Source organism: Phacochoerus africanus, chromosome 2 (assembly GCF_016906955.1).
Source record: "Phacochoerus africanus isolate WHEZ1 chromosome 2, ROS_Pafr_v1, whole genome shotgun sequence".
NCBI lineage: Eukaryota > Metazoa > Chordata > Mammalia > Artiodactyla > Suidae > Phacochoerus > Phacochoerus africanus.
In genome coordinates this window covers 53,270,909-53,294,670 of record NC_062545.1, presented here as the reverse complement: position 1 = coordinate 53,294,670, position 23,762 = coordinate 53,270,909, and the positions used below count along the sequence as shown (strand labels likewise).

Genomic DNA, 23,762 nt, shown 5'->3' with positions numbered 1-23,762 from the left:
TATCCATGAGGATGCAGGTTCAGTCCCTTGCCTCACTCAGTGGGTTTAAGGATCCAGCATTGCTGCAAGCTGTGGTGTAGGTCACAGATGCAGTTTGGATCCTGCATTGCTATCGCTGTGGCATAGGCCAGCATTTGCTGCTCCAATTCAACCCCTAGCCCAGGAGCTCCCATATGCCACAGGTGTGACCCTAAAAAGGGGAGAAAAAAAGAAAAGAATTATAGGAAGTTGGCAAAAAAGAATTCATATATTTGAACGCTTTGTGTGTGTTGGGTGCTTTGACTGTATTGTTTAATCCTAAAAGCAATTACCTATTAACAAAACACTTTGTAGCAAGGCTGAATCCATCCAAGAAGGTGCCCAACTTCATTTTGAGCACTGCAACCAGCCTGGCATATGTGGAAGGGAGAAAGTAATCCATTCATCTGGAACCTTTTGGAATGTGAGTCATTTTGGAGCAAGGATGAACCTTTACTTTCTGGATCTAGGGAATGAAAGCTGTTATTTTAACAACTCCAGATATCTTTGCTGTTGACAAGAAGCCTCTTATCTAGAGAAATTTTATACAAAGAATATGTAGTGAATGTTCTTACTTTTTTATGCTACCTATTAAAATGAATTATTTTCTTATTATCGTAATTTTCCATTTATTTCATATCTCAATGTTAGATTACAAAACTCTTGGAGGAATTGAGAGAAGCCAAAGAAAACCATACACCAGAAATGAAACATTTTATGCTCTTAGAAAAGAAAATTAAACAGATGGAAATGAGACATGAACAAAGAGAGCAGGAGCTTCAACAGGTAAAGTAGTAAATAAATCACATTTATATATTTGTACAGTTCTTTGCATTTAAGTACCTCCAGTTTGCTGTAATTTTGCCATCCCTAGCAAATTATTTCTTAAGTGTTTCCAGTGTATATTGATTTTATTAATAATACATATATAGCTTTTCATTGTAAAGGTGTGGCTTTTAATAGAAATTAAGACTAATTCTCAAATACCTAAAGATCGGTTTGCCTTTTATCTAGAGAAATGGAGAAATAATTTTGTATTATGCTCTTAATTACTGATGGATACCTAAAAGACATTTTACTCTGGGAACAAGGCTCTTGGGAATGATGTTTCATATTTAAGTCATTTCAATAAATATTTGTAAGAAAACAAGCTTATATTAAAATGTTTAAAATATATGCCTAGCACTAGTAACATTAGGATTATACATGTAACTACAAACAGATAAGTTAATAGAAATTAAAAGTGGCAGAAGGGCTTGCTTGATATGTTTCTAGGCACTAGCTTTGGTCCTGATATTGAACAGTATATTAGTCTGCTTGGGCTGTCACAACAAAATATCATAAATTGTGTGGCTTAAAAAACAAATTAATTTTCTCAGATCTGGAGGCCCAAAGTTTATGATCAAGTTTCCAGCTGATTCAGCTTCTGGTGAGAGCTCTTTTCTGGCTTGCAAATGTCCTTTTCTCCATGTGGGCTTTGTGGGGTGGTGAAGGGGGAGTAGAAAAAGAGCTCTCTGATGCCTCTTCTTATAAGGACACAAATCCAGTCTGACCAGGGCACTACCTTTATGACTTCTCTTAACCTCAGTTAGTTCCTTAATCCAAATACAGCCATACTGTGTATTAGGACCTTAACATACAAATGAGAGGGTGGGGAACACACAGTGTAAATTTGTATACTATTTAAAAAACAATAGCTACCACATACTTGAAAGCTTTATGGTTACCTGAGTTCCACCGAGAAACCCGAGCTCATCAGGATTCTAGCTCTTTTTCGTTATAGAAACTACAAAATGTGAAATGGAGAACTAAGAGATTAATGCAATTGATTTCTCATTCTTACTCTTAGACTTTTATTTGCAGACTTCTCTTAAAAACTTATATTGTAATCTAAGAAACCATCAGCCAAAGTAGAAAAAATGTGTCCCCATTTCAGCAGAGCCTGCCCATGTTGTATAATGCCTGTTCTAAAGAAATAGAGGGAAGTTTTTGATGAATATGTTTAACATTAGCTTCCTTACTTTGTTACAAGCACATATTATAGCCTTATGACAAATATTTTATAGTCTTGTTATAAACAAATGTGATTATATGTTATTTCAACACGGTTTATAAAATGTGTTATATTTGCTTTAAAAAATGGCTTTTAGGACATCCTTGATTTGTAGAGAAGGTGATAGATTCAGTTTCATGTACAGCATGGTAAAATGCTGAATTAGGATGTCATCAGAATGGCAAAATAGATGATTTCTGACTTCCGTCCCCCTCCAAAGAAGACCAGCTAGCAACTATCCATACACAGAACACAATTGTGAAAAATCCCAGAATACAGATGTGAGGTTGAAGCACCCACGTAGACCACAGAGACAAGGAAGGACCTTAGAAGGAACAAACTCTGACAGCATTTCCCCTCCCCTAGACCGGCACAGCGCTGCACAGGGAGAGGCTCTCTGGAGCCTCCCTGGGAGGAAGAGAGAAACCAGTATGAACATCCACCTCACCTACCCTTGTGGGTAGCTTCCTAGGAGACCCACTCAGGTCTTGCCTCATAGGTAATTCAGGGATAATCTGTAGGAGATCAGATGGTGACAGAAAAGGGGGACAGGACAGGATTTACAGCAATCAGCACTTGGCTCTTGGTAGACCAAGATCCTCCTCAAAGTCATGCCCAGGTATTGATACCAACCAGTGGCTGTGCCCATCTGCAGAACCAAGGTGCTGACCCAGTATGACCAAGGAACTTGGTGCACAGCTCTCTGATTCAGGACTCCAAACAACAACCCTTATTACCCTTGGAGCCAGTTCTGCCAGGGAAGCTTATTTGTATCCCCGCCTACTGAGTACATCTTCCAGCTCTTCCAACAAGGAAACCTAACTAGGTACCCAGAAGCCATGTAGCCCATCTTACAGCCTCATTTACAATGGCACTCGAGCCCAGACAGCAGCACTGCCTATTTGCAGAGCTAAGCCACTGGCTCAGTAGCCCTGTCTGACCTGGGAAGTAGTCACAATTTTGCCTGATTCAGGTCCTCCAAAAAAGAGTCACTCCCATCTTGGACCCATTCTGCTACCCTGCTAATTCATAGCACTATCTACTGCTAAGTATAGTACCCAGTTGAACCTTACTATAAAGCCTGACCAGAAATCTGGGCAACTGCAGAGCTTACCTTATAGCCACACATGGACAGGAAACCAAGCCACCAGTCCTATCCACTTGTTCCAGCCAGTGACCTCAGAGCTCAGGCAGTGGCCTCACCCACACAGAGACCCTAATAGCAAACTCTACCTGCCTAAGGACAATGCCACCTGACCTGTCCAAAATGCCAGCCGAGCTAATGGACAATGGACTGCCTCTGCCAAGGCAAACCTGTAAAGTCTAGAAAAGGTGTCCACTTACTCTAATGCTATCAACACAACAGTGATCACAAAAAATCAGTTTAACATCACACAACCAAAGGAAACCAGTAAAGCTCCAGTAGCTGCTTGTAACAAAAGTAGAGATCTGTGGACTGTCCTGAGAATTCATAATTCTCTTAAAGAAGTTAAGCGAACTGTAGAAATACACAGAAAGAACACCAAACAAAATTAGAAAGACAAACATGAGCAAAACAAATTAAAGAAATATAAATCATCAAAAGAAAAAAGAATCCTAGATCTAAAGAATATGGCAGACTGATGAATTCATTAGATTGCTTCAACAGCATACTCGACCATACAGAAGAAATCAGTGAGTTAGAAGATAGGTCATTTGAAATTATCCAATCAGAGAAACCAAAAGAAGAATGAAAAATCACTTTTATGGGATTTATGGGACACCATCAGAAGAAATAATATCATCCTTATGGAAATCCCAGAAGGAGAAATCAAGGAAAAAGGGGCAGAAAGTATACATAAAGCAGTAATGGCTAAAACTCCTAGGGAAAGATACAGACATTCATATTCATGAAACCCAAAGGACTCTAAATAGATTGAACCCAAAAAAAGGCTATACCAAAACATTATAATTAAATTGTAAAAAGTCAGAGACAAGTTATAGTTCAAGAAGGCAATATAAGAAGATGCTGAACTTACCTCCTGCCATGGACACAGTGAATCTACAGCATATGGAACAGTTTCCTCAGAACAGAATCCAGAAACTAGCTGAACAAGAAACAAAACCCACATCAATGTAAGTAGGAAAGGATGAGACACAGTCTCACCATAAACCTCACCCAATCAATAGCAAACTAAAAACCCCAACCTTCTCCTTGAAGGAAAAAAAGGATTTGAGCTCCCAAGACCTTCAACATTGAAAGCCAGTGGTTCTTGTGTCCACAAAGCTATAGCAAATTGAGAAATAGCTTTTAAAGGGCTTTCACACATATACTCACTCACCTCAGGGCCCAGTGCAGGAGCAGCTGGCTGAAAAGCACTCAGACTGTCTATGAAAGAGGCTTATTTGCCTATTTTGAAACATGTAGAGGTCTGCTGAAATATTCTTTGGGGATGGAGGCCCAAGAAGCCATGTTTGCACTCTCCTTTCTTACCTCACAGTAGCTTGCCAGAATCTCCCAAAAAAAGATGTTTGGCACCCTATTTTTATACCTGCCTTCAGGGGACACCTCTAGGTTGCCTGGCTCTCATGGCCAGTGAGGCTTATGCTTCTGGTCCCAAGGGACCAATATATATATATACATACATATATATATATTATATATATATTTATATATATATTTATATATATATGCAATAATATGTATGTGTATACACACACACACACATTATATATATGCCTGCAGTATTTTCAAAACTGCTGCCCAAGGGTCTGGCTTCCAATAAACCTGAATATAGGTGCTGACCTAGGTCTTCCCCTTTGGTATGTTGAAAGGTCTTGACACACCAACAACTACTGAAGCCACTAAAAATAAAATGGACTGTGTGGACAATCACAAAAGTTTCCAAAAGAACCAAGAACTAGGGAAAAGTTGAACAGTAGGTTCATCTCTTTCACAAGAACCTTCTTCAAAACTGGAAGAGGTGACTGTCTTATCTAATGCATAGAAACCAACAAAAAGAGTCAAGGAAAATGAAGGAGCAGAGAAATATGTTCCAAAGGAAAGGACAATACAAAACATCAGAAAAAGACCTTCATGAAATGGAGATTTGTGATTTACCTGATAAAGTAGTTAAAATAACATGTATAAAGATGGTCCCTGAGCTCTGGAGAAGAATGGATGAACAAAGTGGGAGTTTCTACAAAATGATAGAAATTAAAGAAAATACCAAATATAAATCACAGAGCTGAAGAATACAATTACTGAAAAATACAAACAGAGGTGTTCAGCAGCAGACTAGATGTAGCAGAAGAAAGGATTGGTGAATTCAGACACAGGGCAGTGAAAATCACCCAATCAGAGCAACAAAAAGAAAACATGAGAAAAAAAGTGAAATAGATCAATAGATCAACATTTGCATTATAGGGTTCCCAGTAAGAGAAGAGAGAGGAACAGAAAACTGTTTGAAGAAATAATGGCTAAAAACTTGCATAACCTGGAGAAGGAAACAAAATCCAGGATGCTTAAGGTAAACCCAAAGAGACCTACAAAAAGACGCATTATAATTGTCAAAAGCTGAAGACAAGGAGAGAATCTTAAAGAGCATGTGAAAAACTACTTGTAATATACAGGGAACCCCCATAAGACTATCACCAGATTTTTCCACAGAAACTTTACAGGCCAGAAGGGAGTGGTATGACATAGTCAAAGTGCTGAAAGAATAAACCTTCCAAGCAAAAATACCATATCCAGACTTGATGGAGAGAGTTTTCCAGACAAGAAAAAGCTAAAAAATTTAAGCACCACTAGACCAAACTTGTAAGAATGTTAAAAGGACATCTTTAAGCTTGAAACAAAAGGGCATTAATTAGTAACAAGACAACATATGAAAGAGTATCACTAGCAAAGGTAAATATATAGTAATATTCAGAATAATGTTATAAGGGTGGTAGGTTAGTCACTTATAAAGCTAGTATGAAGGGTAGAATGCAAAATGTAACTACAATACTTTCTTAAAAGACAGACAAGATAAGTTACAAACTGGAAGATCAGATCAAGATGGCAGAGGAGTAGGATGTGGAGCTCACCTCCCACAAATACATTTTAAAAAAAAAAATCTATATAGAACACTTCTTACAGAATATCTATTGAATGCTGACTGAAGAACTCAGAAAAGGGCCAAAAGCTTCCACACGACTGAGTAGGACAAAAGGAGAGAAGAGAGAAAAAGAAATCAGCTCAGAACGAGCAGCCCTGGGAGGAAGCTGTGAAAGAAGGAAGGTTTCTGCACACTGGGAAGCTCCTTGACTGGTGGGGATATCAGCCAGAGCAAAAGGGGAACTTCAAAGACCTGGAGAAAAGCACAGCAGCTGGTCTGAGAAGGGCAAAGTGGGGAAAGAGCTGCACAGATTAGTGAGTGTCACTGCCCAGTGCACCCCAGCCTGAGACACTGACACACTCATCTGCTGGGACAGGTGGGGTCTGGGGGCTGAGGCTCAGGCTTCAGAGATCCGACCCAGGGAGAGGACTAAGGTTGGCTGCATAGAAACAACCTGAGGGGCTAGGTGTGGTGTGCCACAGCCAAAGGAGTGCGGGAGGAGGCCTGGGCCCAGCAGAAAAGTAGGGCGCCGTTGCTGGGGAGTGTAATAGAAGGGGGTAGAACTGCCATAAGAATTTACTTTTCCATGAGTGTGAGCTCTCAGACAGAAGGGCACCACTTGCATGGGCTACAGGGGCAGGCACAAGCTGTAGCAGCCATCTCAGACTTCAGAGGTGGGTGCAGCCCCCTGCCACTGCCAAGGGTCCTACAACCAGGCATCAGCCACTGCTGCCTTCCTGGGAGTGTGCATGGCCCACCACTGCTGAGGGCCCCACAACCAGGCATCACCTGCCACACCCAAGGGGCTTGTGCCTGGGTACGACTCATTGCCCCCACTTTCCTGGGGCTCATCTCTACTGTTGAGGGCCCTGCAACCAGGTGCTTCCCATAAATGGTTATTTATAGCACATACACAGCCAATATAATACTCAACAGAGAAAAGCTAAAAACCTTCCTACTAAAATCTCAAACAAGATAAGTAGGCCCACTCTCATCACTTTTATTCAACATAGCACTGGAAGTCATAGTCACAGCAGTCAGGTGAGAAAAAGAAATGAAAGGTATTCAAATTGGAAGGGAAAGGTAAAATTGTCACTGTGTGCAGATGACATGGTACTATATATAGAAAATTCTAAGGACTCCACACAAAAACTACCAGATCTGATAAATGAATTGAGCAAAGTAGCAGGATACAAGATTAACATTTAGATAGCAGTTGCATTTCTGTGTATTAACGGTGGGAATGCAGAAAGCAGAAAGGGAATGTAAAAAAGACAATAATCCTTTAAAATCTCACACACACACACACACACACACACAGAGAAAAAACCTGACCAAGGAGGTGAAAGATGATCTAAAACATGGGAAGATATCCCATGCTCTTGGATTGGAAGAATTAATACTGTTAAAATATCAATGCCACCCACAGCAATTTACAGATTTAATGTGATCCCTTTCAAATTAATATATGTAAATTGTAACATCAATAACCTAAAATTGGAGTTCCTGCTGTGGCACAATAGGTTGTTTGTTTCTTTGTCATTTTAGGGCCACACTCACGGAATATGGAAGTTCCCAGGCAAAGGGTTGAAACAGCTGTAGCTGCCAGCCGATGCCACAGCCACAGCTACACGAGATAAAGCTCATGACAACGCCAGATCCTTAACCCACTGAGTAAGGCCAGGGATCAAACCTGGATCCTCATGGATACTAGTCAGGTTTGTTACTGCTGAGCCATGATGAGAACTCCTGTATTTTTTTTTTAAGATTCCACATAGAAATGATATCGATTGTGTCTTTCTCTGCTTTATTTCACTTCACTTAATATAATAGGTCTGCCATTGAAGTTAAGTTTTTATCAACTTAAAATAGGATGTTATAAATGTATAACATCTTATGTAAGCCTCATGGTAACTATAAAGGAATAACCTTTAATAGTTATACACAAGATTATGCTGAAGGAGTCAAAGTATAACACAAAAAAGTCATCCATTCACAAAAGAATGGAAATGTTAAAAAGCAAGGATCTCCAAAACAGTCAGAAAACCACAAAATGGCAATAGTAAGTTCTTATCTATCATTAATTACTTCAAATATAAATGGATTAAATTCTCCATTCAAAATGATAGAATTGCTAGATGGACAAAAAGTAGTATTCAAACAATATGCTACCTACAAGAGACTCACTTTATTAAGAGCATACATAGACTGAGAGTAAAGGGATGGGAAAAGATTTTAAGCAAATGGTGACCAAAAGAAAGCATGAATAGCTATAGTTACATCAGACAAAATAAACTTTAAGCTAAAAATTACTGAAAGAAACAGAGAAGATAATTATGTAATGATAAAGCACTCAATCCATCCTTAAGATATACCACATAAATATTTATGTATCCAACATCAGAGCAACTAAATATATAAAACAAACACCAACAACTAAAAGGAGAGGTATAAAAAGCAACACCATAATAGTTGGGGACTTTAGTACCTCATCCCAACAGTGGAAGGAAACAATAGGATTGGAATAATACTGCAGAAAGAATGATCTAATAGATATATACATTACATTCCTGCTAACATTCCCACTAACAGCAGCAGTATATTCTTATCAAGTACACAAGAAACATTTCCTAGGATAGATCATATGTTAGGCCACAAAAGAAGGTGACAAACCTCAGAAAATTGAAATCATAGCAAGTATTTTATCTGATCAAATATCTTTTGTTAAAATGATAACTAAAAATCATCAGGAGGAAAACTGGAAATTTGACAAGTACATAGAACTTACAAAACACATTCCCAATAACCAAAGACCAAAGACTTGAAAGGAAAATAGAAAAGTGTCTTGAGATAAATGAAACTTGAAATGCAACATACCAAAACTAATGAAATACAACAAAAGCATTTCTAAGAGGGAAAGTTATAGTGATAAATGTATATATCAAGAAAAAAGAAAAGATTTAAAAACCTAACTTTATGCCTCAGGGAAGTAAAAGAAGAACAACAAACTAAGCCCAAAGTTAACAGAAGGAAGGAAATAAAGATGAGAGCAGAAATAAATGAAAAGAGTAGGGAAATGTTAACAAAAAAGAGTTGATTCTTTAAAATGATAAATAAAATTAACAAATCTTTAGCTAGACTAACCAAGAAAAAAAGAGGACTTAAAATTATAAATGAAAGGGGAGACATTGTAACTGATAATGCAGAAGTGCAGCAGATCATAGGAGACTAGTGTGAACAACTAAATGCCTACAAACTGAACAACTTAGAGGAAATTGATAAATTGCTGAAAGCATACAACTTACCAAGACTGAATCATAGAAAATCTTGAAAAGACCATACTAGTAAGGAGACCATCAGTAATCAGATACTCCCAACAAAGAAAATTCCAGGAACAGATGGCTCCACTGTTGAATTCTATCAGATTTTTAAAGAATTAATACCAGTCCTTCTCAAACTCTTCCAGAAAGTAAAAGAGGGAACACTCTCAAACTCATTTTACAAGGCCAGCATTACCCTGATACCAAAGCCAGAAAAAACTTCAAGAAAACTATAGACCTCTTTCTCTGATGAATATAGGTGCAAAGTTCTTAAACATACATAAAAAAAAAATATATATAGTAGCAAATCAAATTCAACAGCACATTAAAATGATCACACACCATTATCAAGTGGGATTCATCCCTGGGATGCAGGGATGACACCGCATTTGCAGATCAATAAATGTGATACATCACATTAACTGAGTGAAAATAAAACTTATTTGATCACCTCAATAGACGTAGAAAGAGCATTTATCAAAATAGAACACTCATTCATGATAAAAATGCTCAGCAAATTAGGAATAAAAGGAATGTACCATAACATAAAAAAATGTTCTGTATAACAAGACTACAGGAGTTCCCATTGTGGCTCAGTGGATTAAGGACCCAGGATAGTCTCATCTCTGAAGATAGAGTTCAAACCCTGGCCTTACTTGGTGTGTTAAGGAGCCAGTGTTGCCTTAAGCTGTGGCATATGTTGCAGATGTGGCTCAGATCTGGTGGTTATGTCACAGGCCTCAGCTGCAGCTCTGATTTGACCCCTAGTCCAGGAAATTCCATATGCTGCAGGCGCAGCTGGCTGTAAATACACATATACATGTGTAAAACAAGACTATAGCTAACATCATATTCAGTGGTGAGAGGTTGGAACCTTTTCTGCTAAGACAGGAATAAGACAGGGGTGCTCATTCTCACAGCTCCTATTCAGCATAGTACTAGAAGCCTTAGCCAGAACAATCAGGCAAGACAAAGGCATCAGAACTGGAAAGGAAGAAGTGAAATTGTCTCTATTTGTGAATAACATGATTTTATAGAGAAAATTCTAAAGACTCCAAAAAACTGGTTAGTCAGTGAATTCAGTAAAGTTGCATGATACCCAAATCAGTATACAAAAACCAGTAATTATTATATATGCTAACAACAGATGATCTAAAAAATAAAACTATCCTTTGTACATCAGAAACATTAGAATACTTGGAAATAAATTTATCTAAGGAGGTAAAAAGGTCTGTACACTGAAAACTATAAGACACTGATGAAAGAAATGAGATACAAATAAACAGAAAGACATTCAATGTTCATAGATTATAAGAATTAATATTGTTGAAATGTCCAAAGCCATCTATAGATTCAACACGATCCCTGTCAAGATTCTAACTGTTGGCTGTATCACACAGGCCTACAAGTTTTGTACTTTCCCAGCTTCAAGACCAAAGAGAAAATCCAAATTCAGCAACAGAAACATGAATGGTTTAATACATGGGAGAACTTACAGGTCTGAAGCAAGGTCCTGGAGCAACACCCCACTGTGTGCTGCAGACTGCAAGCAGGCCATGATGGCAGTCCTCACTCCTGGGGAGAAAAGAGGTTACCAGTTATGGGGGAATTGACATCAGGTTAGCTCATCAGTTACCAGGGGAACCAGCAGAGGAGTACACCCCTCACCACCCTTTAGATAAGCTATCATGGTGGAGATCGTTCTGATCTAAAAGTTAAAAGAATCACTAGCTGGGGTCTGGGGCAAGTCTGTAGGAAGGTCAGTCATGTGAGTGTAGATGAAGTAGGCAGTGGTTGAACAGGGGATGTACAGAGAACAGCCATCTTGAGTGGCCTGACCATACACAATGGCATTTTTTACAGTTTTGGAAAAGTCATCTGGAATCACAAAAAATTATGAATAGTCAAAGCAGTCCTAAGAAAGAACGAAACTGGAAGCATCTCACTTCCTACTTTTAAACTATATTACAAAGCTATAGTAACCAAAGCAGTATGATCCTGGTATTAAAAACAGACACATAGGGGAGTTCCCGTCATGGCGCAGTGGTTAACGAATCTGACTAGGAACCATGAGGTGGCGGGTTCGGTCCCTGCCCTTGCTTAGTGGGTTAATGATCCGGCGTTGCCGTGAGCTGTGGTGTAGGTTGCAGACGCGGCTCGGATCCTGCGTTGCTGTGGCTCTGGCGTAGGCCGGTGGCTACAGCTCCGATTCAACCCCTAGCGTGGGAATCTCCATATGCCGTGGGAGCGGCCCAAAGAAATAGCAAAAAGACAAAAAAATAAAAAATAAAAAAAAAACACACATAGACCAATGGAACAGATCAAGAGCCCAGAAATAAATCCATGCATACATATTTGGTAAGATAGCCAAGAATACTCAGTGGAGAAAAGACAGGGTTCTCTATGAATGGTTCCATGAAAATTGGATATTCACATGCAGAAGACTGAAACTAGACCCCTAATACCACTCACAAAAATTTACTCTAAATTGATTAAAGACCTACATATAAGACTTGAAACCATAAAACTCCTAGAAGAAAATATAAAGAAAATGCTCCTTGACATGTGTCTTGACATAGATCCTTTCTGGCTATGATACCTAAAACATAAACAACAAAATAAAAAACAAATGGGACAAAGGAGTTCCCATCATGGCTCAGCAGTAACAAACCCGACTAGTTTCCTTGAGGACACGAGCTTGTTCCCTGGCTTCGGTCAGTGGGTTAAGGATCTGGTGTTGCCTTGAGCTGCAGTGTAGGTTGCAGACATGGCTCGGATCCTGCATTGCTGTTACTATGGTGTAGGCCAGCAGCTGCAGCTCCAATTCGACCCCTAGCCTGGGAACTTCTATATGCTATGGGTGCAGCCCTAAAAAGACAAAAAAAAAAATGGTACATCAAACTGACATAACATCTGCACAACCAAAGAAATCAACATAATGAAAAGGTAACCTGTGAAATGGGAGAAAATATTTAGAAACCACGTATTTGATAAGGGTTGATATCCAAAATATACAAGGGACTCATACAACTCAGCAGCAAAAAAAAAAAAAAACCCACAAACCTTAATTGGGCAAAGGACCTGAATACACAGTATTCCAAAGAAGATATTTAAGTAGCCAACAGCTAAATGAAAATGCGCTCAAAAACACCAATCAATAGGGAAATGCAAATCAAACCCACAATGAGCTATTATCAAAAAGATAAAAATAGCAAGTATCCTTTAGAACATGGAGAAAAAGGAACCCTGTGCACTGTTGGTGGGAACATACATTGGTGCAGCCCATGTTCAGTGCAGCATTATTTACATCAGCCAATACATGGAAAATAACATAAGTGTTCATCAGTGGATGAATGAATAAAGAAAATGTGATGTATATACATACAATGGAATGGTATTTAGCTGCAAAAAGGGAAATTCTGCCACTTGCAGCAATATGGATGGGCCTTGAGGGTTTCATGCTGTCACACAGAGAAATACAAATACTCTATGATCTTAGGTGTGGACTCTAAGAAACCAAACAGATACAAAGATCAGATTGGCAGTTGCCAGGGGCAGGGTGTTGTTGTGAGGGAATTAGGTGAAGGTGGTCAAAAGGTTAAAATTTCCAGTACAAGATGAGTAAGTTCTGGGGATGTAATGTATAGCGTGATGACTATAGTTAATACTATATGTGTATATTTGAAAGTTGCTAAGAAAGTAAATCTTTAAGATTTTTATTTTTTCTATTATAGTTGATTTACAGTGTTCTATCAATTTCTGCTGTACAGCAAAGTGACCCAGTCATACACATATATATTATATACATTCCTTTTCTCACATTATCCTCCATCATGTTCCATCACAACATGACTATATATAGTTTCCTGTGCTATACAGCAGGATCTCACTGCTTATCCACTAACCCCAAACTCCCAGTCCATCCCACTTCTTCCCTCTCCCCATTGGCAACCACAAGTCTGTTCTCCAGGTCCATGGGTTTATTCCTTTTCTGTAGATAGGTTCATTTGTGCCATATATTAGATTCCAGATATAAGTGATATCATACGATATTTGTCTTTCTCTTTCTGACTGACTTCACTCAGTATGAGAGTCTTTAGTTCTGTCCAGGTTGCTGCAAATGGCATTGTGGCTGAGTAGTATTCCATTGTGTAGATGCACCACATCTTCTGAATCCATTCATCTGTCGATGGACATTTAGGTTGTTTCCATGTCTTGGCTATTGTGAACAGTGCTGCTATGAGCACATGGGTGCATATGTCTTTTTAAAGGAAAGTTTTGTCCATATATATGCCCAAGAGTGGGATTGCTGGGTCATATGGTAGTTAAACTGTATTTAGTTTTCTGAGGTATTTCCATACTGTTTTCCATAGTGGTTGTACCAATTTACATTCCCACCAACAGTGTAAGAGGTTCCCTTTTCTCCATACCCTCTCCAGCATTTATTTGTTGACTTAATGGTGGCCATTCTGACAGGTGTGAGGTGATACCTCACTGTAGTTTTGATTTGCATTTCTCTAATAATCAGTGATGTTGAGCATTTTTTCATGTGCCTGTTGGCCATCTCTATATCTTCTTTGGAGAAATGTCTATTCAGGTCTTCTGCCCATTTTTCAATTGGTTGTCAGTTGCATTGTTTGAAACTATTTTCTCCCATTCCGTAAGTTGTCTTTTTGTTTTTTATTTTTTTATGGTTTCCTTTGCTGTGCAAAAGCTTGTCAGTTTGATTAGGTCCCATTGGTTTATTTTTGCCTTTATTTCTGTTGCCTTGGGAGACTGACCTGAGAAAACATTTGTAAGGGTGATGTTAGAGAATGTTTTGCCTGTGTTATCTTCTAGGAGTTTGATGGTGTCTTGTCTTATGTTTAAGTCTTTAAGCCATTTTGAGTTTATTTTTGTGCATGGTATGAGGGTATTCTGGTTTCATTGATTTACAGGCAGGTGTCCATTTTTCCCAGCACCACTTGCTGAAGAGACTTTTTCTCATATTATTGGTTCCTTTGTCAAAGATTAATTGACCATAGGCGTCTGGGTTTATTTTTGGATTCTCTATTCCATTCCATTGGTCTGTATGTCTATTTTTGTACCAGTACCACACCATCTTGATTGCTATAGCTTTGTAGTATTGTCTGAAGTCTGAGAGAATTATTCCTCCTGCTTGTTTTTTTCCCTCAGGATTGCTTTGGCAATCCTGGGTCTTTTATGGTTCCACATAAATTTTTTTGTTTGTTCTAGTTCTGTGAAAACTGTCATAGGTAATTTAATAAGGACCACATTGAATCTGTAGATTGCTTTGGGTATTATGGCCATTTTAACTATTTAATTCCTCTAATTCCGGAGCATGAAATGTCTTTCCATTTCTTTGACTCCTCTTTAATTTCCTTGATGAATGTTTTATAGTTCTCAGCATGTAAGTCTTTCACCTCCTTGGTTAGGTTTGTTCCTAGGTATTTTAATTTTTTGGAGTGTGATTTTAAAAGGTATTACATTTTTATATTCCTTTTCTAATATTTCATTGTTAGTATACAGAAATGCAACCAGTTTCTGAATGTTAGTCTATATTCCTGCTACTTTGTTGAATTCATTAATCAGTTCGAGTAGTTTTCGTGTGGAGTTCTTAGGATTTTCTATATATAGTATCATGTCATCTGCATAGAGTGACATTTTTACCTCTTCTCTTCCAATTCGAATACCTTTTAATTCTTTTATTTCTCTGATTGCTGTGGTTAGGACTTCCAATACTATGTGGAATAAAAGTGGTGAGAGTGGGCATCCTTGTCTAGTTTCAGATTTTAGCTTTCAGCTTTTCTCTGTTAAGTATTATATTAGCTGTGGGTTTGTCGTAAATGACTTTTATTATGTTAAGGTATGTTCCCTCTATACCCACTTTGGTAAGAGTTTTTATTATGAATGGATGCTGGATTTTGTAAAATGCTTTTTCTGCATCTGTTGAGATAATCATGTGGTTTTTGATTTTTCTTTTGTTAATAAGGCAACAGAGATCCTAAGTGACACAATAGAACACATAGACTTAATCCACATTTTCAGTACATTACATCTACAAAAATAAGAATATATATTCTTTTCAAGTGCCCAGGGAACATTCTCAAGGATTGACCACATATTGTGGCACAAAACTCACCTCAACAGATTTAAGAGTATAGAAGTTATTTCAAGTATCTTCTCTGACAACAGTGGCGTCAAAGTAGAAATCAACCATAGGAAAAGAAATGAGAAAAAAACTGACTACATGGAGACTAAACACATGCTATTAAAAAACCAATGGGTCAACAAGAAAATCAAAAGGGAAATTTTTAAAAACCTCAGGACAAGTGATAATGAAAATGCAACCATTCAAAATCTATGGGATGCTGCAAAAGCAGTTCTTAGAGGGAAGTTTATTGCAATATAGTCTTCCTCAGAAAAGAAGAAAAAATCTCAAATCAACAATTTAACCTACCACCTAAAAAGAATTAGAAAAAGAAGTACAAACAAAACCTAAAGAAGGAAGGAAGTCATAAAGATCAGAGAGGAAATCAATAAAATAGAAATTCAAAAAACAATAGAAAAAGAAAATCAAAACCAACAGCCAGTTCTTTGAAAAGGTAAACAAAATTGACAAACCCCTGGCCAAGCTCACCAAGAAGAGGAGAGAAAAAACCCAAGTAAACAAAATAAATGAAAAAAGAGAAATCTCAATGTATCCTGCAGAAATACAAAAAAAGCGTTTTAAAAGAATACTGTGAACAATTATATGCCAACAAGTTTGACAAGCTAGAAGAAATGGATAACTTTCTCGAGACTTAGAGCCCACCAAAACTGAATCAAGAAGAAATAGGTCAATTCAGCAGACTGATTGCTAGAAATGAAATTGAATGTGTAATAAAAGTATTCCCTACAAACAAGAGTCCAGGACCAGATGGCTTCACAGGCAAATTCTACCAAACATACAAAGAACTTAAACCCATCCTTCTTAAACTTTTCCAAAAGGCTGAAGAAGAAGGAACATTCCCAAAGACATTCTCTGAAGCTACCATCACCCTAATACCAAAACCAGACAAGAATACTGCCAAAAATGAAAATTACAGGCCAATATCTGATAATTATAGACACAAAAAAATCTCAACAAAATTTTAGCCAACCAAATCCAACAACATATAAAAAAGATCATACACCACGACCAAGTGAGATTTATCCAAAGTTCACAAGGATGGCTCAACATGCTCAACACATGCAAATCAATCAGTGTCGTACACCACATTAACATAAGAAGGTAAATGTTAAGTTTTCATCACAAGGAAAAAAATTTTGAAACTTAGGAGGTGACACATGTTAACTTATTATAATCATTTCACAGCATTCACATGTATCATTACCTTGTATGCTTAAACTTATACAATGTTATATCAATTATGTCTGAATATAATTTTTAAAGTATTAAATGCCAAATATAAATATATAATAGTCATCCAGAGTTTTCAAATACAATGTTTAAAACTTAAAATTGAAAATTAATACAGCATTCTGTATCCCTCTTAAGCACCTGTTTAATAGAACATTTTTGAAATTTTTTAGAATTATGAAATTACTCTATATCCAGGCAGAATTATAAATTTATAAAATTATTTCAGAGCTTCAATATGTATAATGTTTAGAAAACATTATTGGTTTTTTGCCCTAACTAGTTGTTTTTATATGTCTAGTTTTCTGTGGTTTGTAATGCCAGTGACTAACAGTTCCCTTATGGTAAGGTATTTTGAAATTATAAGAAAGTTTAAGTTACTGAACAAGGTACAATCATTTCTCAGTTGAAAAAAATTGATCCACATAAGCAAGACAGTCTAGTGTGGTAGTTAAGAGCAGGGGCTCTGTAGCTAGCCTGCCTGGGTGTGAATCCTGACTGCCTCCAACAGGTTCTATGTGAATCTTGGGCTAATTATTTTCTTTTTTTTATTCTTTTCAGGGCTGCACCTGTGGCATATGGACATTCCCAGGCTAGGGGTCAAATCGGAGCTACAGCTGCTAGCCTGCACCACAGCCACAGCAATTGGGATCCAAGCCACGTTTGTGACCTACACCACAGCTCACGTCATTGCCGGATCCTTAACCCACTGAGCGAGGTCAGGGATCAAACCCACATCCTCATGCATGCTAGTGGGATTCATAACCTGCTGACCTTCAACAGGAACGCCAGCAAATTATTTTCTTACTTATTTGCCCTGCTATATCCCTACCTGTTAAAATGGGATGAATATAGAATGTATTTCCTAGTGTGTTGGCAGGATTAAATGCTAACATTATATAAAATGCTTAAAACCAAGCCTGGTACCTGATAGGTGTGTGTGCTTTTACTAATTCTTACAGTTACAGTGACACGTGTTGCATTAAACCTGTCTTGATTGCATCTCAAGTACTGTTCTTAAGAACAGCATTGGGATGTTTGAATTCATTCTCCGGAATTAGAAATTTGATGCCTTTTAAATGGTACCCTTTTCTTCCCCCTCCCCCCCTCCCCCCTCCCCCGGCAAAAAAAAAAAAAAAAAAAGACTTTAAACTCCTTTACTCTTTATCGTAATTACATACTAAAGTTCCCACTTATTTTCACTTGCGAGCCTGTTTGGTGAGCCCATCGCCAACCCTGACATATATAGATAACCGGTTTACCATAGTCTACATTGCCCCATCTGAGCTCTCTTAGATTGTTGATATTCTGCACCCCCACTATGAACCCTGACAATAATGAGGCATTTTTTTAAATTTGCAGATAATACAGCAAACACACCAGGTAGCAGAAATCAAGCAAAACAAAGAGATTGAGAAATGGAAAAGACTTGCACAGTTGAAGAATCGTGAGCTGGACAAGTTCCGCACAGAGTTGGACTCGATTTTGGATGTTCTCCGGGAGCTGCACCGGCAGGGGGTGGTCGTGCCAGCTGCTTTTGCAGATGAAGTGAATGCACCCGAGTATTACTAGAAACCCCCATGTCATGTGACCTCACAGAAAGGCCTGATAATGGATGGTGTCCCTGTCACGAGGCTTTTGAAAAAGTGTTCCATTATGTTGCCAGAATGAGGACAACACAAAAGCACCATTTCAAAATAAATTATTCTTTTAGCAATGAGGGGGAAGAAAAGCAGCATTAATGGTGTATTTCACCAAAAATCATTAACCCATCACATTTTAAATAATTTATGGACAAGTCCCTTTATGTCAGATGGTTAGAACTTGTGAAACTTATTGCGAAAGGTCTCACATGTTAAATGTGGAAAGAAAACAAAATTGCACATACTTTGCCATTATTGATTAAGTGTGTGTTCTTAATTCTTGGTTCTAGAAAAACAGCTTCTCTTTCTCAGAAACACAGGGAGGAATGTGAGCACGGTGGCTTGGACATTCTCATCAACAGTCACCTAAGTAGTGGCACTTGCGTGATCATTTTGATGAGAATTGTAACTTCTATACAAGTAGTGTTTTCCCAGGTTTGCACTCCTACCTCTAGGTGCCTCATTTTGCATTTGATAAAAGGTGCAAAATATACTTCTCAAGAGGGGGATTTGATTTATTTTAATTTTTTATGCTATGAATCTTATTAAATGCCAGTCCTTGTTTTGTAACTCTTAAGATTATAAAAAAGAGTATTTTTACTTTCTCTATCCAAAACGTAATGTATATTCACTATAAAAAATTAAAAGTATGCATAAAAGTAGCCAGATTATTCTTTTATTTTACAATTCAATTTCCAAAAGCAGAGAGCAGGCTAGGAGATACTGATAAAATTCATAGCTACTTTGTTTTCGAATGTTCTAGCCCATTTGCTATCCAATAGAAGAATAATGTGAACCACATGTAATTTTAAATTTTCTTGTAACTACATTTTAAAATATTTTTTAAATGAAATTCTGGTAATTTATGTAATACACTTAAAGTAACACTATAAAAATTGGATTTTTACATTCTTTTTTTCATACCAATTCTCCAAAAGCTGGTAAGTTTGCCATTTATAGCACATCTCGGTTTGGACCAGCCACGTTCTAAGTGCTCAATTACTACATGCCAGTTGAGTACAGTTCTGGAATAATCATTACAAAGTGCAAAAGGACAGGTGAAATAGATCTTGGTGAAATTGTAGATAGCAAATGTAAAATGTAGAAATAAAATGTAAGGAATATAATGTCTTAATGTTCAACATTTTTTTAATGTCCTTTTCCTAAGAGGGTAGAAAGCATTAATTATAGTTTGCTGTTTTTTATGTGAAAGAATTTTAAGTTATAAACTATTTTGGTTATTTGAGTGTGCTTTTGTGTATTTTTTACTTGCAAACCTATTAATTTATAACTACACCCTTCTCTCCCTTGGTTCTTTTGACCATCCGTGGGCTGATTCTGAAACACAAGAAGTGCAGACAAATAGATGATCCAAGTACACCCTATTTTGATGAGCAGTCCATATTCTATTTTGGAATAAACAGTGCACGTGGCACAACTTCAATTTTATTTACAGAGTAAAGGTCCACAAGTGCTATCAGAGTGTTAGTTACGACTAGAAACCTCAGGGACCACATCCCACCCCTTGGTTATTACACTAAGGGTCTAGGGTGAGAAGGTACACACATTCAGGCTATCTTGAAAAGGAATGTTTTCATTAAGATTTAAGCTCCAGAAATTATCAGTCCTCTTCTACCAGTCCCTCCCCTGCCCCTGCCACCACCTCAGTGTCATAAGACACCTGCATAAGGACCCCTCATCAGGAGCCTTGTCAAGATACATATTTATTCTCTCACCACTGCTTTTGTGCAGAGAGATTTCTGATCAGATCTAAGATTTATGAGCCCATAGCATTCTATAACTAGTATCTACCCATCAATCCTCAGAACGTCAGGCTTTATAGTATTAAGGTCCCGTTCATGTGGCAAGCATCCTAAATTTGTGACTAAATCATAAGATGGAAACATATTCCTCTTTTCCACTCAAACCTCCTAAGGGCTCTAATTGGGTAGGCCTGAAATCTGCAGGCCTCTGTATAACAGGGGTAATCGTACTCAGAACTAGGTACTTTGTAATTATATAACTATTCAATGGGCCATCCTATTTTGAAGAGCTCCTTAGCAATGAATGGTGGAAAGAAGTTTGAAAGTTCCTGGTGATTCTACTTTAATATTGAAACCCATTACTTTTAGCTTTTAGTTTCTAGCCAAGAGTCTTAATGAAAAGCACATGTATTCCTTCTCAGCACCTGTCCAGCTTGGTAAGGGATTAGCTCCTAGCCCTAATTAACCTATTTCCTCCCCCTCTAAACCACAGTAGGTCTATTTTTCTCTCCAGGTTTGCTGAAAGCTTCCATCAACATCACCTGAATAGTGCAAATAGGAGGAAACATCATTTCTCACCAACACCTACTTTATAGGGTTGTAAGAAATCAGTTTGAAGGGCAGTATTCATCAAAGGAAATCTCTAGGTGGGGGAGAGGCACCAAGGTCCATTAACAGACTAAGAGGAGTTGTTAGTAAATTCAGTAGCAAGAGAACAGACTTCGTGGAGAAGCAGCCAAAAGGCAGGGGGTGGAGGCGGGCAGGGCAGTAATTGTTGCAGGCATGCATCTTTGGAGCCCAAAAGTAAAGAGGCAAGAACACAGCAGGAGTCTGACCAGTGGAGCTAGTCTCAGTGTAAGTGAACCCCTGCTGGTTGCCTGCCGATGGTCCCCACCTTAGGGTATTGATGTTACAGTGAGAAAGCCCTGATGCAGAGGACAGATAATAGAATTGCACATGGTCTGTGTAGCTCCTTGGGAAAAGATCTGAAACAGATTTGGGGGAAAGATTTGTGAGGTGGGCAAAACAAGTCATTAGAGGACTGTTTATAAAAGGGTTAAATTCAACTGGCTCATTGAAGAAGACTGAGTGAAATGAAACTTGGTGGGGGGGGGGGGTTCCTCCCACCAGTTCTGGGCAGTATAAATAAAATAGTTGCATGTCCACTGGTTTTGCTCTTTATCACAGCCACATAATACGGAACCCCAATGAGCTAGGCAGGCACTCACTCCCTTCATAGCATTCTTGTCCTTCACACCTACTAGGGGCTTAGTAATTTGTCACCTTCTGGTGTCCTTTGACCAGCATCTACATATAACCCTCTGCTCCCTCCAGTCCCCCAATATCATATCTACTCCCATAGGGCAACCACCACCAGCAGCAGGGGAACTTTGAATTTGCATTGCAACATTTCCTCTCTCAGTACCAGTCCCTTTGTCAGAATCACCCACTGTTCTCATAAAAGTCAATGTGTTTGAAATCAGATCCTTACTGTTCTCCCTGAAATCAGCTGCCCATTCCCCTCAGCATCCTCACTCAGCCAGTTCCAAATTCTGAGGCGTTCCAATGGCTGTCTTCTCACTGTACCATCGTGTGGCGGAGAGAAGAGAAACACATGCTCTCTTGGGACTCTCATAAGGGCACTAATCCCATTCATGAGGGCTCCACCCTCAAGACCTCATTTAATTCTAATTAACTCCCTAATTGCCTAATGCTATCACACTGGGGAATAGGGTTTTCACATGTAAATTTTGAGGGGATACAAATGTTCATACATCAACTAACTCTCTCCAACATGGGGTCATCAAACTTGTAGCCAATTTCTTCAAAATCATGTGTATCTCTATCTGTCCTTCTCCCTTCCTATGTCCACCATCACTGAAGCCCTGTCACCACTTTACTCCTTGTTTTTCTGGTAGAGGTTTAATTGATTCCTCTACTCCAATGTTCTCATTCCCCACAGTCTGCTGAACAGCCCTGCCACATAGTTCTTCCTAAAACGCTGATAGAGCATCCACCTTCCTGCTCCACCCTGTTGTTCTTTAGGTGTAAATGTCAAAATCCTTATCCCAGCCTTCCTCTTCACATCCAGACCTCTAATCTCTTTTTTTTTTTTTTCCCCCAGGGGTCAGATTGGAGCTGTAGCCACTGGCCTACACCAAAGCAATGCCAGAACTAAGCCACATCTGCAGCTTACACCACAACTCATAGCAACGCCAGATACTTAACCACCTGAGTGAGACCAGGGATCGAACCTGCATCCTCATGGATGCTAGTCAGATTCATTTCTGCTGAGCCACAGCAGGAACTCCAGACATCTAATCTCTTACGTGAACCCTTCCTATATTAGTTTTCTCTTACTACTGCAACAAATTTTCACAAACTTAATGGCTTAAACCAGCAGAGATTTATCACCTTACAGTTCCAGAAGTCAGGGGTCCAACACAGTTCTCATTGGCACAAAAATCAAGGTTATCAGCAAGGCGCATTCCTTCTGGAGGCTCCAGGAGAGAAGGTTTCCTTGCCTTTGCCAGTTTCCAGAGGCCCCCCACTTCCTCCGTCTTCCTGACCAAGAACCTTACATCTCTCTGAACATCCCTCCCTCTCACTCTAAACTCAGCTGGGAAATGTTCTCTGCTTTTAAGGACCCATGTGATTAGATTGGGCCCACCTGGATAACCCAGGCCACTCTCCCCATCGCCTCACCTCAGAATCCTCTTTCCCCACCATGTAGCCATCCTGTGGCTGTGATACTCACTTTGGGAAATATTTCCTCTTTTGAGCAACATAACGATCAGGATACTTATGAATGGGTATTGTTTTTGTTTTTGTTTTTCTTCCTTTGTCTTTCCACATTCATTATATCTAGTGAGATTATATGAGTTGTGTTTATTTGCAGACAAGCCCTAATCTTTAATAAACTATCATGTGTTTGAGGCTTGTAGACAATTTGTTGGAAGATAGATAGATCTTCCCAGACTTTTGTGCCAAATATCTGTAGTCCCTTTTACTAGGTACAGTAGCATTTTCACAGGTGGCTGCCTGGTGGGGGAGGGAGAGACTTTATTCTGCCTACCACACTCTTCTCATTCACACCAAGGTGCTGATCTTCTAATTGAGACATCTGTGCTCCTGCCTTTGCTCTCTTCCTCCTCCTTTCCATTTAACCATCTTGTTCCACCACTCCCTTTTATTCTCCTCATTGGGATTTCCTGATCACATTCTTCTCCACAAGGAACATGTATTCCGCATGGAATGTCTGATCTGTTCTCATCGTACAAGCACACACCCGTGTACGCACATTCCCTACCCATCTCTTTATTTCCCTAGACCTTCTAGAGGAATCAATTCCAAATTGATGATGATATTGACAATGATGACAGAGGCCTCTCAAGGACTCTTAATAAAGTCAGTCATTGCAAAGCTGCTACAGAAACAGGCTTAAAGGTAAATAACTGCTATACTGTTAAATGGAATCAACAGT

General features: G+C 38.6%; 1 protein-coding gene across 3 annotated transcripts in view; it reads left to right on the top strand.

Moving 5' to 3' along the window:
• Positions 1-19,756, top strand: part of CEP162 (centrosomal protein 162) — a 108,969-nt gene extending 89,213 nt beyond the window's left edge. For all 3 annotated transcript variants that reach the window (XM_047760495.1, XM_047760476.1, XM_047760485.1), the window contains 2 exons: positions 670-804; positions 18,235-19,756. In XM_047760495.1, the coding sequence (XP_047616451.1) occupies positions 670-804; positions 18,235-18,444 (345 nt within the window). In that variant the 3' untranslated portion in view covers positions 18,445-19,756. The remainder of the gene's footprint in view (positions 1-669; positions 805-18,234) is intronic.
• Positions 19,757-23,762: the final 4,006 nt, after the last annotated feature.